The 14,502-nt window shown below is 44.8% G+C and overlaps 1 protein-coding gene across 1 annotated transcript in view; it reads right to left on the bottom strand.

Moving 5' to 3' along the window:
• amh (anti-Mullerian hormone) overlaps positions 1-14,243 on the bottom strand; it is a 32,728-nt gene extending 18,485 nt beyond the window's left edge. Inside the window, exon 1 of the mRNA XM_080212701.1 lies at positions 13,631-14,243. Within this exon, the coding sequence (XP_080068827.1) occupies positions 13,631-14,243 (613 nt within the window). The remainder of the gene's footprint in view (positions 1-13,630) is intronic.
• Positions 14,244-14,502: the final 259 nt, after the last annotated feature.

Here is a 14,502-nt window from a genome sequence, read left to right as displayed (position 1 = left end):
TGTGGTAGAATTTTAGCAAGGCCAATGCGCCTAACCAGCACTTCTTTCAGACTGTGCGAGGAAACTGGAGCACCCGGAGGAAACCCCACATAGACACAGGGAGAGCGTACAGACTCCCCGCAGACAGTGATCCAAGCCAGGAATTGAACCCAAATCCCTGGCACCACGAGGCAGCCGCGCTAACCATTGTGCGGGTTATGAGAGAAAAAGATTGGACAATAAATAATCATTACAGCTCAGGCAAAATGGATTAACTTCCAAAAGCAGAAGACAATATTTATTGGATAATTCGTTACTGGTGGATTTTCCTTATAAGTGATTAACCTCTGTGTCACTGGGAAATCCTACCACCATAGCAGCCAGTTGTGTAATGGTAATTCAGTGAAACTTCAGGGAGGAAAAAGCAAGGACAGAGACTATTCAGTAATAAAAAGAGATGAAATGCTTCCATCTTAGCGTACAAAGCACTAGCTCCTAGTTCTAGTGTAGCTATGAGGAGAGATTGAATGGGTTGGGGTTATTTTCCTTGGAACAAAGAAGGGTGAGGGGGAGCTTGATAGAGGTCTACAAAATTATGAGGGGAAGAGATAGAATGGACAGGATAAATTTGTTTCCCTTAGTGGATAATTCAGGGAACATAGATTCAAGGTGAGTGGCAGTAGTGTAGAGGATACATGAGGAAGAGCTTTTTTTACGCAGAGGGTGTTGGGTGCCTGGAATTCGCTGCCCAAGTTGGTGGTGAGGGCAGAGACTCTAAAGTCTTTTAAAAAATACCTGGATCTGCATCGTAAATGCTACAGGGCTGTGGACAGGCTGCAGGAAGGTGGGTTTAGAAAGGATACCTTGATGTCCTCAGGCTGGTATGGACAAGATGGGCCAAATGGCCTCCTTCTGTGCTATAACTTTTCTATCGATCTATACAATCTACAATCCCAGGTGGGGCAGGCTTGGTTTGAGGGCTGAACAAAATGATGATACAGCCAAAAACAATTAAAATGTAAGAAAAAGCAGATTAGGACTCTTGCAATCTGGGCCATACGCTGTTAACCACTCAAAAATAACATTGCTGATACAGTTGTAATAATGCACTCAATCAGGCCTGTTTCAGTGAACTCCACTTTGTACACCAGACATTTTACCACAAAATCATACTTCAAACATACTGATACCACACAGTTTTTAAAAATTCTTTCATGAGGGGCATTTTTCAGAGTGGATAGTCAGAAGCTTTTTCCCAGGGTGGAAGAGTCAGTTACTAGAGGGGGCATAAGTTTAAGGTGCAAGGGGCAAGATTTACAGGAGATGAACAAGGCAGGGTTTTTTTACACAGAGGGTGGTGGGTGCCTGGAACTCACTGCCAGGGGAGGTAGTGGAAGCAGATACAATAGTGACTTTTAAGGGGCATCTGGACAAATACATGAATAGGATGGGAATAGAGGGATATGGTCCCTGGAAGGGTAGGGGGCTTTAGTTCTGTCGGGCGACATGGTCAGTGCAGGCTTGGAGGGCCGAAGGGCCTGTTCCTGTGCTGTAATCTTCTTTGTTCTTTGGAATGTGGTCATCACCAGCAAGGCCGGCACTGAAAACAAAAGTATTCACAATGCAGGGCACGCCCTGCTTCAACAGCAATGGCCTATAGCCCCAAACCAGAACAGCTTGTTTCGCATACAGTAAAAGATGCGACCAATGTGGAAAATGGGATCACTTTACTAAATGCTGCCGATCACAACAAGAGCAGCTTTCCCCTTCCATCAGCAACATGGCAGCCGGTCAGTCCTTCAGGGGTCAGAGCTTCAGCAAGATGAATCGACTGGAACTCAGCCAAAGCTACAGGGCCTCCAACAACACTCTATTGCAGGAGTGTTGACACTGACACAGGAAAAGGTGAGATCTTCACCACCCTCATCTTGATTCTCAGTAATGCAAGGCAAAGTGTAACATATTGTCTAGCCAATTGTTATGGGAACTCACCATAGGTAGCACCCGACCCCCAGTACCCAAGCTGACCTCATGGCTTATGGCAGACGAACCATTCGCACCCAATATGTAACTACTCTCCACTGCACATAGGGCAGTTTCAGGCTTCATATGATTGACCAGAATGTAAGGCCACTATTGGATAATATTACACTGGGGATCACACAATTTGGCCCAGAAACACATGTTTTACTAAAACCCAGACCCCAGAATTGAAAACATACAAAGACTTCTTCAACAATGACACAAGTTGGTAAGTTATCAGCAGTATATTGCGTGAGACTGAGTGAGTCGGTACCACCCACAGTGTCTGCTCCGAGAGGAGTATCAGTAACCACAAAGCACAAAGTAATTCATAAGCTGCGTCAGATAACAGCACTCAGGGACATAACTCCTATAGACGAGGCGGCGGAATGGGTCTCAGCTGATGGCTGGAGTGAAGAAAGATGGTATAGTCAGGATCTGCATTGATCCAGCACACTTGAACAAGGCATTGCTCAGACTTCATCATTCTCTGAAGACAGTGGAACAGGTGATAGGAGCTATGCCAAATGCTAAGGTTTTCACCATCCTCAGTACAAAATGTGGGTCCTGGAAAATCCCAATGGATGAAGAATCTTCTGAAGTAATCACAATCATGATTCCAGCTGGCAGATATTGTTTTCTTCATCTGCCCTCTGGGATCTCCATTGGCCATCAGGTTTTCCTGTGGTGCAACTTTTTGCAGGCCAACGCTGCAAAGTTATTACATTCTGGATTGGGATCGTACTGTGCAAGAACATGATGCACGTCTTTGGCTCGTGCTCGACAAGGACAAGGACCATCCAGTTGAAACTTAACCCTCTGCAGATACTTTACCATCAGAAGTGAATAGATTGATACCGCATGGCCAGCCAGTCATCATTCCTATCTCCCTTCAGAGCTACCACACCCAACAACAGCACCGGGATACCCTGAGTTGGAAGCAAACAGATACAGGGCCAAGGAATCGTTGTCCAGGCCCTCCGTGTATGCAGACATGGAAAGGGAAGTTTCCAGATGTGCACCATGCAATGCACTCAAGCCACATCAAGAAAAAGAACCACTGCACTTATGCAGGACCCCCTGTGGTCATTCAAATGGAATGGCAATCATCTTCTTTCTCTTTCTGTATCATTGGTGGACAAAGGCAGATTTCCATTGGTTTCCATTGACAGTTATTCCTGGAACAGATCATTAATACGTCACCAGGGACTAGTTTGGGAGGTTGGTGGTGGTGGAGGTGGTCATTCCCCATCAAGCATGGTTGACCAGGATTCTCTCCTGCTTTTACCTCCAGCCATTGAAGGCATCAGCGGAGGGGTGGGGTCGCGGTAGTGGGATTTGCAACCGGTGCCTGGCCAATCGCGAGTTTCCTAAGTCATATTTTTTGGCAGAATCAACCTTGTACCAGAAATCAGCGCAAGGTGGGTTACAATGAAGAAATTTACAATCCCATAGCATTGGTGAGCCCAGGATGGCATTCTCCCAGCTTGCTAATGTCTCCCATCCCCCTGGGAAAGGTTCCCACCAGCAGGGATAAAAGCTGGTTCCCATCATTGGGGATCAGGTGTAAATGTAAGCCTACTTGTGACACTAATAAATAAAAATCAAATAAAAAATCTAGTGGGGACAGAGGCCATTGAATCCCCCCCAGGAGGTTGGGGGGAGGGGTGGTGCCCCTTGGGCAGTGCCAGCTTGGCACTGCCAGCATGGTACCCTGGCAGTGCCAACCTAGGACCCTGGCACTGCCAGCCTGGCATCTTGACACTGCATTGGGCCAGAGGGGGGCAGGGCCTACTGTGGGGGGGGTCCAATTGGGGGAGACCCAGTGCACACTGCATTAGGGCTGGGTGGGGTTGGGAGGAAGGGGTGCGATCTCAATTGTGTTAGGGACTCCGCATCACAGTGTCCCAGAGATTCATTCAACAAAGCGCGTCCAAAAAACAGGAGGGAAAAACTCCCGTGTTGCCATCTGTTGGGCATTTGGTTTTTTGGAGGGGAGAATCGCTCCCTAGGAGTCAAAGGAAATCACAGCAAGTACCACTCACCATACAAACATAAAGCACGTCAATCAGAGGAGAAGTAGGCAGTAAAACAGCTTGAGAAAAAAATTCACGAGGGAAAATCTTGGCAGGAAAACAAATCAAGGATGCAGTTAGTATTATTGCTCAACTGAAATATTAATTACCTTCTCGTTCTATTTACAGAAAATAAAACAAATGCTCAAAAGATTTTTTGTTTTGCAAGTGGGTTACTCCAGAAAATCATTTGACATCAAAATCGAGGAGAATGGTGACCTTCGCTCTGACTGGCAGAGCTTGGCAAATGGCCAAGTCAGTCTTTGTGAAACAAGTGCCACAGTTCAGTTACTGCCTCTCAGGTGAGCCCAGTCCTCTTCACGCATTTATTATTTCTCCACCTTGACTGAAAGTTGCCTTTGTTACGATACATTTAACCTGTTGTGAATTGCGAGCCTTTTGACAGCCTATCTGCTTCTGATTTCACAGAATCACAGATTACTACAGTGCAGAAGAGGCCCTTCGGCCCATCGAGTCTGCACTGACTCATGAAATGTCCTGATCTGCCCACCTAATCCCACTTGCCAGCACTTGGCCTGTAGCCTTGAATGTTATGGCATACCAAGTACTCATCCAGGTATTTTTTAAAGGATGCGAGGCATCCCAGCCTCCCAGGCAGTGCATTCCAGGCCGTCACCATCCTTTGAGTAAAAAGGTTTTTCCTCAAATGCCTGCTCAACCTCCCACCCCTCATTTTTAACATGTGTCCCCTTGTGACTGACCCTTCAACTAAGGGGAACAGCTGCTTCCATCCAGCCTGTCCATGCCCCTCGTAACCTTCAACACCTCAATCTGATATGTCCTATCCTCTTCTTTATTCACTGCTGTATACCCACCTGTAACCTCTGGGCATATGCGACTGAACGGAAAGTTCATTTTTATCATTTACTTTTGCCTCCTGTGATACTTGAGTAAAGCATTCACTTTCAAATTTTACACTACAACGCTGCATCAATTATTCGCCAGTGACCTTCAACACAGTTTAAAAGTAAATATCAGAATTTTGCTTCCAGCTATTCATTCTGGCTCAAAGTTATTTAAAGGGGAATGGCATGTTCTATCACTGACTAGGCTGAAGTCAGTAAACTCAGTGAAAAAATGGAAAAGTGGCAGTGATGACCATTCCTGCCTTAAGCATAAATGTCAACAAAGATTGACAAAGAAGCTGATAAAGGAGGGTAGGAGAAACTATGAAGCTGGGCGAGTGCTTAATATAAAAAAGGATAGCAAGAGTTTTTATAAATATATAAAAAGGAAGAGGCTGGCTAGGGTGAACGTTGGTCCTTTAGAGGATGAGAAAGGGGACCTAGTGGTAGGGGATGGGGATATGGCTAAGGTATTGAATAACTTTTTTGTTTCTGTCTTCACGGAGGAGGACGTGAATAATTTGCCGGGTGTTAGCGATGGAAAGGTGGTAGGACTGGACGGTCTTAATGACATTACTGTTACTAGAGAGGTGGTGCTCGACAGACTGGAGGGGCTGATTGTGGACAAGTCCCCAGGACCGGATGGAATGCATCCGAGGGTTCTGAAAGAAATGGCGGAGGTTATAGTGGATGCATTGGTGGTTGTTTTCCAGACGTCGCTGGATTCCGGGGAAGTGCCGGAGGATTGGAAAACGGCTAATGTTACGCCGTTGTTTAAGAAGGGTGCCAGGCAAAAGGCAGGGAATTATAGGCCGGTTAGTTTAACGTCTGTGGTAGGTAAAATGTTAGAATCCGTCATTAAGGAGGAAATTGCGAGGCATCTTGAAGGGAATTGCTTGATAGAGCAGACACAGCACGGTTTCATTAAAGGGAAGTTGTGTCTGACAAATTTACTGGAGTTCTATGAGGATGTGTCTCGGGCGGTCGATAGAGGACAGCCGGTGGATGTGGTCTTTCTGGATTTTCAGAAGGCGTTTGACAAAGTACCTCACAAGAGGTTATTGCAGAAGGTCAGGGGACTTGGAGTTGGGGGTAGGGTGTTAGCGTGGATAGAGGATTGGTTGTCAAATAGGAGGCAGAGAGTGGGGGTCAACGGGTGCTATTCGGATTGGCGGATGGTGACTAGTGGAGTGCCCCAGGGGTCGGTGCCGGGGCCTCAGCTTTTTACCATTTATATAGATGATCTGGAGGAGGGAACCGAGTGTAGGGTGTCGAAATTTGCGGATGACACCAAGATTGGGGGAACGGCAAATTGTGCGGAGGGTGTGGAGAGTCTGCAGAAGGATCTAGATAGGCTGGGCGAATGGGCCAGGAAATGGCAAATGGAATTTAATGTTGGCAAGTGTGAGGTGGTCCACTTTGGTAGGAAGGACTATTACTTATGTGGCGAAAAACTGCAGCAGGCGACGGTGCAGAGGGACCTCGGGGTCCTTGTGCATGAGTCGCAAAAACCCAGCTTGCAGGTGCAGCAGGTGGTCAGGAAGGCAAATGGGATGCTGGCCTTCATAGCGAAGGGGATTGAATATAAAAGTAGGGAGGTCTTGCTGCAGCTGTATAGGGCATTGGTGAGGCCGCAGCTGGAGTACTGTGTGCAGTTTTGGGCGCCGCACCTGCGCAAAGATATTTTGGCCTTGGAGGGAGTGCAGAGGAGGTTTACTAGGCTGATACCGGAGTTGAGGGGGTTGAGCTATGAGGAGAGGCTGAATAAACTAGGCTTGTACTCGTTGGAGTTTAGAAGAATGAGGGGAGATCTCATTGAGACGTATAAGGTGATGAATGGGATGGATAGGATAGAGGTGGAGAGACTCTTCCCGCTCAAAAAAGACAGTAGGACTAGGGGGCACAGCCTCAAGATAAAGGGGGGGCGGTTTAGAACGGAGTTGAGGAGGAACTTCTTCACTCAAAGGGTGGTGAACCTCTGGAATTCTCTGCCCGTTGAAGTGGTGGAGGCTGCCTCGCTAAATATTTTCAAGAAGCAGGTTGATGGGTTTTTGATAAGAGAGGGGATTAAGGGTTATGGGGAGAGGGCCGGAAAGTGGAACTGAGCCATGACAGATCAGCCACGATCTTATTGAATGGCGGGGCAGGCTCGAAGGGCCAGATGGCCTACTCCTGCTCCTATTTCTTATGTTCTTATGAAGGAGTAGCCAAATGAAAAAAAGTTAAGGGCACTTGTGAAGGAGAGAGGCAATCACTAAAGCTCCCTGAACTTAGCACTGTGAGGTCCCGCAGGCATGGAGCTGCAGATCCCAGAGCCAACCAGCCAGAGGGTGAGGAAATGTATTTTTTGAGTGGTAGAAAGTCACTAGCCAATGTCAGAAGGAGCAGTCGCCAACACTCAGTCACAGGAAGAGGGGTTTATATGAATCTCCAGCACAGCATGTTTGGGAAACTGGTGCAACAGAGACCCAAACTGATGAAGGGTCATCCTGACTCGAAACGTTGGCTCTATTCTCTCTCCCACAGATGCTGTCAGACCTGCTGAGTTTCTCCAGCATTTTCTGCTTTTGGTCCAAACTTTCACTGTGGGGCCCAGAGGTGGATTGACACTTTGGGCGGGATTTTCCAGCCACACTCGCCCCAACACTGGAAAATCCCACCCGAGGTCAATGGACTTTTGTATGGTCCAGCCCTCGCCTGCCAAGACCCCCGCAGCGGGCGGGATGGGAAAATTCTGTCTTTTGTGGGGCCCTGTGCTCACCTTCGTTTCTGGCCCCCTCGCCATGGTGACATGCCCCCCCCCCCCCCCCCATTATATCCTGGCCCCCGCTACCCTCACCCCACAGAATGCAAATATCCAGGCCGCAAAAATATACAAATTGATCACTGCTTTAGTACTTTTTAACTGATCAAATCACAACTGTATGAATAATTGTTGAACTGAAACCCAAACTTGCCTCTTGTCAGAACCTTGGTAAAGATGGTCAACATTGAGATGTGAGTCTTGAGGCAAACAGGCATGGAACTTGCTGATGAGAAGGAAATATCAGCCAGTGCTATCACTGCAGCACAGGCCAGTACAGAACTGAATGAGCTAGTCCAGCGCAGGAGCAAACATTCCAATCAACAAGATGCATGCACTGCCATTCGGTATATTTCTGAATCTCGTTCAGGTTCAGAAGTTAACTTCCTCTCACAAAATCAACAAAGTTATTGCCATAAATTCACATGAGTGGAGAGTTCAGTGAGTCCAAGTCCAATTCAGTGGCTCTGTCTGCAGATATTCTGTTCTTTGTCCTAGAAAAGACTTTCTGAAGGCCAGTCTTGAGACTGATGGTGGTTAGAACCAACTGCATGTGACCAGCTATAGCCATTATATCATACCAGCAATGATGCATTTTAAAAAAAACAGAATTTAAACAAGACAATATGGAAGACAAACAGATTTTTAAGGTTTTCTTCCTTCATCCCTTGTTGGCAAGGTAATTTATGTTGCTTCTCTCCTACACTTCTTCCCCAAATACATCATTGTTGTTAAAATCTTGTAAAGATGCACTTTCAATCATCAACTTGCTGAACAATGTTCCTGCCTCATTGTACTTTACAAATAATTTTAAATTCTTTTCAATGCAGTAAAAGAATGTTTGTTGAAAGTATTTGTGACAGGTATTGTTAAAAATATTTTCAGAATGGTTTCCACATTTGGGAAGGTTTTCAGCAAGCAATCACGTACAAATCAGCTGATGATCTTAAAACACAGAGCTCATCATTATCAATAAAATGAACAAATTGTTTCACTTCATCTTCAAACAGATTTGTGTCTATGTCGTACTGGTAGAAGTCACTTACTTTTTTGCTTGTGGCTTTTAGCATTCGTATTCAAACTTCTGTCAAAAAGTATGTAAAATAAATCAACAGGTTTCTTCAGGGATTCACTTCTACTCTGTAATTGCATCATTATTGTACCACAAATAATGGCAACAATCTCAACAATGATCTTCTCTTTACCATTTAAAGTGTTTTTGTTGTCTCTAGTTTTATCAAAAAATAACTTACTGCATTTTGTATGTTTTTAATCATCAGAGGACATTCTTTGTTAATGTCACTGCCTCTGCTTCCACCAAGCTATAGTCATTTTGGACTTCTATGAAAACACTTTTAACTGAGACTAACAATTGTGCAGCATTCAATGAAGTTGTATCAACATTTTGCTTTGATTTGCTGGTAGCATTGATTCTCTGAGGTAAATGGTTCCACAACAGAGTAAAAACAGCAATATTGTATTTTGCAAAATTGTCTGTCAAGGATTTTGCTTCAGCTTTCACATGTGGTGTTTCTGAATTTGATACAGCTATGTTTAATATTATTTATTATTACGGAATAGTATTTGGTATCTTTAGCTTTATTAGTGTATTTGTTTCTGAGTCACTCTGCCATTATAGTGATGGCATCATTGTAAGTTGGGTATATTAAAAAGTTGTCTTCCCTGAGCCACAATACTGATAACTTTTCGAATGCTCTTTGAGAAACTCATCAAATTCACTGAGATATTCGAGGCAGGTTGAAAAATTGCCTCTTCAAGTTGACAATGATGACTCATCATGTCCTCTTGGAGACAGTCCCAAAGAAGACAGCAGTTTGGCAGTGCCAACACATCTCAGCACTTTTCTCTAATAAGAACATTCCTTTACAAACTGAGCCAATAATATGGAATCAATTCTTCCAGATAATTTACATCTTTGAAAGAATGCACACATAGTTTTAACATGAGCTTTAGAAGTTTCATGATCAACAATATCTCTTCCAATATTTCTCCAGTTACAGCACCCATCAACAAATACTCATTTCCCTTTACTAGGATCAGGGAATAATGGCCTGAGAGGTGTTCATGAAAATCAACCAATTTCTAATTTCTGTCATCCCATTTCTCTTCACGCTTAGAAAATGGGATTTATGAAGACTTCTAAACTGCTTTCGGCCTCCAACTTCAAACTCCTTCCTCAAATTTCCCATATTACCTTTTTTTTGGTTTACTCAGTATACAATATTCTATCATACCCAATGGAACAGATTTTGACCATGACCCATGTCTTCAGTGTAGGTTTCTTCCCTCACTTCAACAAAAGAATCAGCAATATCTTGTCACTCCATTGTCATTCCAGAGGCCACTTCTTGTTCAACTTTTTCAGGCGATGTGGTATCTCTGGAAATCGGCAAATCTAAGTCATCAAATAGCTAAACCATATTTTGGTGGATGAGAATGATTGTGCACTGCTCAATACTTCAAACTTTTGGAAGTAGAATGACAAACTCACTGGAATTTTACCACCTCGTCTGTGGGAGGCTCATAAGATCTCATCGGAGACCAACAGGGAATGCCGTTCTGTGAGCCACGCCTGCCCCAATTCCTGGGTGTGTGTGCCAGCATTAGCCCACAGCTGGAGTTTTGAACCCCGGGGTAGGGATGCTCTGGCCTCCCCGTGGAGTCTGTCTCTCGTGGTGGGACATGTCGCACCATTGGCCATGGGATTTTCCATTGACTCCAGCCCATGCCACCGGCAAACCCATGACAGGTGTGTGTTGTTGGTGGGACCAGGCGATCTCGCTGGCATGAACAACTGGGAGGTTCGAGTCCCTGTGTCAACCAGTTTTACATTCCTAATGATTATCCAATTTCAGAATGGCATGTGGATGTGCCAAAGTTACGACAATTGTCTTTTTGCCTAGCTTCATCCCCTCGTCTCGCCTTCAATTTTTTGCATTTTTGACAGCGAAATTGGTAGTGTTACTTCATATTGCTTAGAAACAAATCTTGATTTTAATTAATTTTCTGAGAGAGCAGGCTTTTGCACAGTCAATTTCTTCTTCATTCAGGCTCTGGATTCATCTTTTAACTATGAAGCTGTTACTCTGAATTTTGAACAACACTCACTCTATTCTTCTTCTGTCCATTCCCCTCTTACAAGCTCTCTCTCTCTCTCTCTAAAATGCAATCTAGTCCTCACACACTCCCCCACCCCGCCTTGCAAGTCTGCAATCCTGGCTTATTCCCCTACACCCACTCTCCTCCCCTGGTCCCCCACCTCCCACCCCTTCACAGTCTTCCCTCCCCCCTCCCATTTTCCCATTCTCAGTAACCTCACCCGTCTGGGGTCACCAGGGCAGTCTCCTGTCTCACTTGTCATCTTCTCATGTTGGTATGTCTTAATTGGGTGCCTTGTGTCTCACCATTGCTGCTTAGCCTTCTTTCCTCAGGCCTGGTTGTGTCGAGTCGCCACTCGCCTGCTCCCCTTGCTGCTCGATGGCTACTGACGTGTTGGCTCACCTTGGCTTGTGTTTTTTCCCTCACTGTTGCTGGCTGGCCTGCCTTCAACCCTGGGTCGAGCAACCTGCTGGCTGTGCATTTATTCACAGAACTAAAGCACAGGATCTTCCTCTCTCCTTGCCGTATTGTCTCTCGTTCCTTGCCTCATCATCTTTCATTCCTCACCTCATCGTCTCGCCTTCCTCGCCTCATCGTCTCGCCTTCCTCGCCTCATCGTCTCTCATTCCTCGCCTCATCGTCTCTTGTTCCTCGCCTCATCGTCTCTCATTCCTCGCCTCATCGTCTCTCATTCCTCCCCTCGTCGTCTCTTGTTCTTTGCCTCATCGTCTCTTGTTCCTCACCTCATCGTCTCTCGGTCCTCGCTCACACGCCTCAACACTCAGACCCGTCTATTTTCCCGCTCTAAATGGATTCGACCAATCAGAATCTGATGTCGCTCTGCATTGCCTGCTGATAGGCTTATTTATATTTGTTAAGCCAATCAGCAAATGCATAGTTATCAGATTCTGATTGGTGCCCACAAACACTGATGGAAACAGAGCCCTCCACAATTGATTGGGGCCTTGTGCCGATGTGCGGTGTATTTCATTGTAAATCTACCTCTGGTGGGGTCTATTTCCAACTAGACCCACAAGGAAAGATTTATTTCTAAACTTACCAGCTTAACACTACTTTGGCCCCTGATCATCTTCCTCCTTCTTATTCTACGGTGGCACAGTGGTGAGCACTGCTGCCTCACAGCGCCAGGGCCCCAGATTCAATTCCAGCCCCGAGTGACTGTGTGGAGTTTACACATCCTCCCCGTGTCTGCGTGGGTTTCCTCCGGGTGCTCCGGTTTCCTCCCACACTCCAGAGATGTGCAGGTTAGATTGATTCACCATGCTAAATTGACCCTTAGTGTCAGAGAGATCAGCAAGGATAATGGGGATAGGGCCTAGATGGGATTGTTGTTGGTGCAGACTCAGTGGGCTGAGTATCCTTCTTCTGCACTGTAGGCATTCTATGATTCTTTGATTCTATACTCAGGTTACCTGGAGGCCAATGACCTTACCAGTCGCAGCCTGCATAAGTTAAAGACAGACCAGGTAGATTTCAAGTTCTAAAGCTTGCTTGTAAGAGTGTGCTAAAATAGCAAACAGTGGAGGGAAGTCTTTAGGGGAATTTTGCAGTCTCACCTGCCACAGAAATCATAATGGATGGCTGTGTGTGTGTGTGTGTGTGTTGGGGGGCGGGGGGGAGTGGCAGACCATACAAAGGTCCATTGACCTCAGGTGGGGTTTTCCAGTTTGGGGCAAGCGTAGCTGGAAAATCCCAACCTTCGTGTTCAGTCTGTCAAATAATTTTAATTGCCTATGTGTGTTACTTATTGCGTACACGCACATAGGATATATAACATGTATGTCAAATCATAGAATTCCTACAGTGCAGAAGAAGGCCATTCAGCCCATCGAGTCTGCACCAACCCTCTGACATTGTAGGCCCTTTCCTCTGCCCTGGCCCTCTAACTCCACACATTTACCATGGCTAATTCACCTACACATCTTGTGACACTAATTTAGCATGGCCAATCTACCTAATCTGCACATCTTTGGAGTGTGGGAGGAAACCGGAGCACCCAGAGGAAACCCACTCAGACACCAGGAGAACATGCAAACTCCACACAAAGAGTGATCCAAGGCAGGAATTGAATCCGGGTTCCTAGTGATGTTAGGCAGCAGTGCTAACCACTGTGCTACCAATAACACATGTATATACGTAACATATACGCTGAGGCAGGTTCCATTGATTCTGATTCATTTCAGTCTGAAAAGCAAATAAACACAATCTAGAGGGGTCAATGCTCATTCCGATAGCATAACCATTCATCCTATTCAAATGAGATATAAATGATTCTGTATATGAGAACTCATTGCCAGCAATTTTCTTTTATAGAGATGGAATATAATGACACAGAATGCATAGTTTCTTTCTAAAATAAACTTACCCAAACAGAAATTTTCAACAGGAAGCATTCAAAGTGAAATGTACAACAGTCATCTTAGAAGTGCTTCCAACTGATTTGCAGCCAGTTCACAATTACATAGTTATCAATGAAACTCATATTTTAGTTTTCCACCGAATTTTCATTCACATTTAGTATTTTTCTTTTGATGAAATATAATTATTTTAATTAAATGAATTATAACATAATGATCTTGGGTGATAAATTATAGTCACACATCTCTTGTAAGCTTTCTACTTGGCATTATTCGAAGAGAATATTTATCCAGTAACTAATATTTATAAGGATCGATCTAATCAGCATTAGGTGACATAGCATCTACAGGTCCTTCTTTTCCAGATAAAAATGGTCATCTTCTTACCTTCATAAAGCTGTAGCACCATCAGTCTGACCATTTCCACACCAGCTTTTAAACGAAGTGCCAAGCTTTGAAGAAAGAGGAATGCAGTGTGTTTCTTTTTCAAACCGGAGCAAATTCCAAACTTAGCTACATGGTTGTCACCAAACAAAACCACATCTTCAATGAAACTGCGTTCGTATCCAGTAATGACACCAATCACCTCAAGATAATTAATGCTTTCTTCATTGCTCTGTAGCCTACAGATCGGTTCTTTGAAAGCATGAGGATTTTTCTGATTAGAAACGGCGTACAGTTCCTGACTCCTGTTCGCAATTGGAGTTTCTCCTTGTGCCTCCTTCGGGGAGGATTCGCTCATGGCAACCTTATCACTTCCATTTGATGATTGTAATAGTCCTGCTTGTCCAGAAAGTAATTTTCTATCACACACAGACTGACTGTCCACAGAGCAGTTTTCTCGTGTATCTGGTGAATGGAGATCTGGAAAGTCATCAGACTGGCTGTTGAGTGATTCCTCCACATTTTCATGTTCTTTCCTGGTGTTCTGCTCCATAGGAAGAGCGCAAATTAGTAGAACGAGTAAGTGAAAAACCGCAAAAGTTGGAACAGCTTCCATGATTGAACCAGCTTTGTTGAAGGCTGAAGAATGTAGTGCAAGAGTTGGCTTTGTCCTGCTGAAGATAAGCCTTGATGATTGTGTTACATTAAAATTGCTGAAGGAGGGTTTTGTAGATATTTTTAGAACACAAGCAGACCTTGTATTTTCTTTCACGGATATCACACAATGGAAAACGTGCCAAAAAAGCTTTGGATCAACATTCCTTTTTATGCTACAAAATGAGCTGTGTTAGAATTTTGCTACATTGAAAGGGTGG

The sequence above is a fragment of the Carcharhinus amblyrhynchos genome, chromosome 26, assembly GCF_965287045.1.
Source record: "Carcharhinus amblyrhynchos chromosome 26, sCarAmb.v2.hapA, whole genome shotgun sequence".
Lineage (NCBI taxonomy): Eukaryota > Metazoa > Chordata > Chondrichthyes > Carcharhiniformes > Carcharhinidae > Carcharhinus > Carcharhinus amblyrhynchos.
The sequence above is the reverse complement of the archived record's forward strand: the minus strand, read 5'-3'. Positions and strand labels throughout refer to the sequence as shown.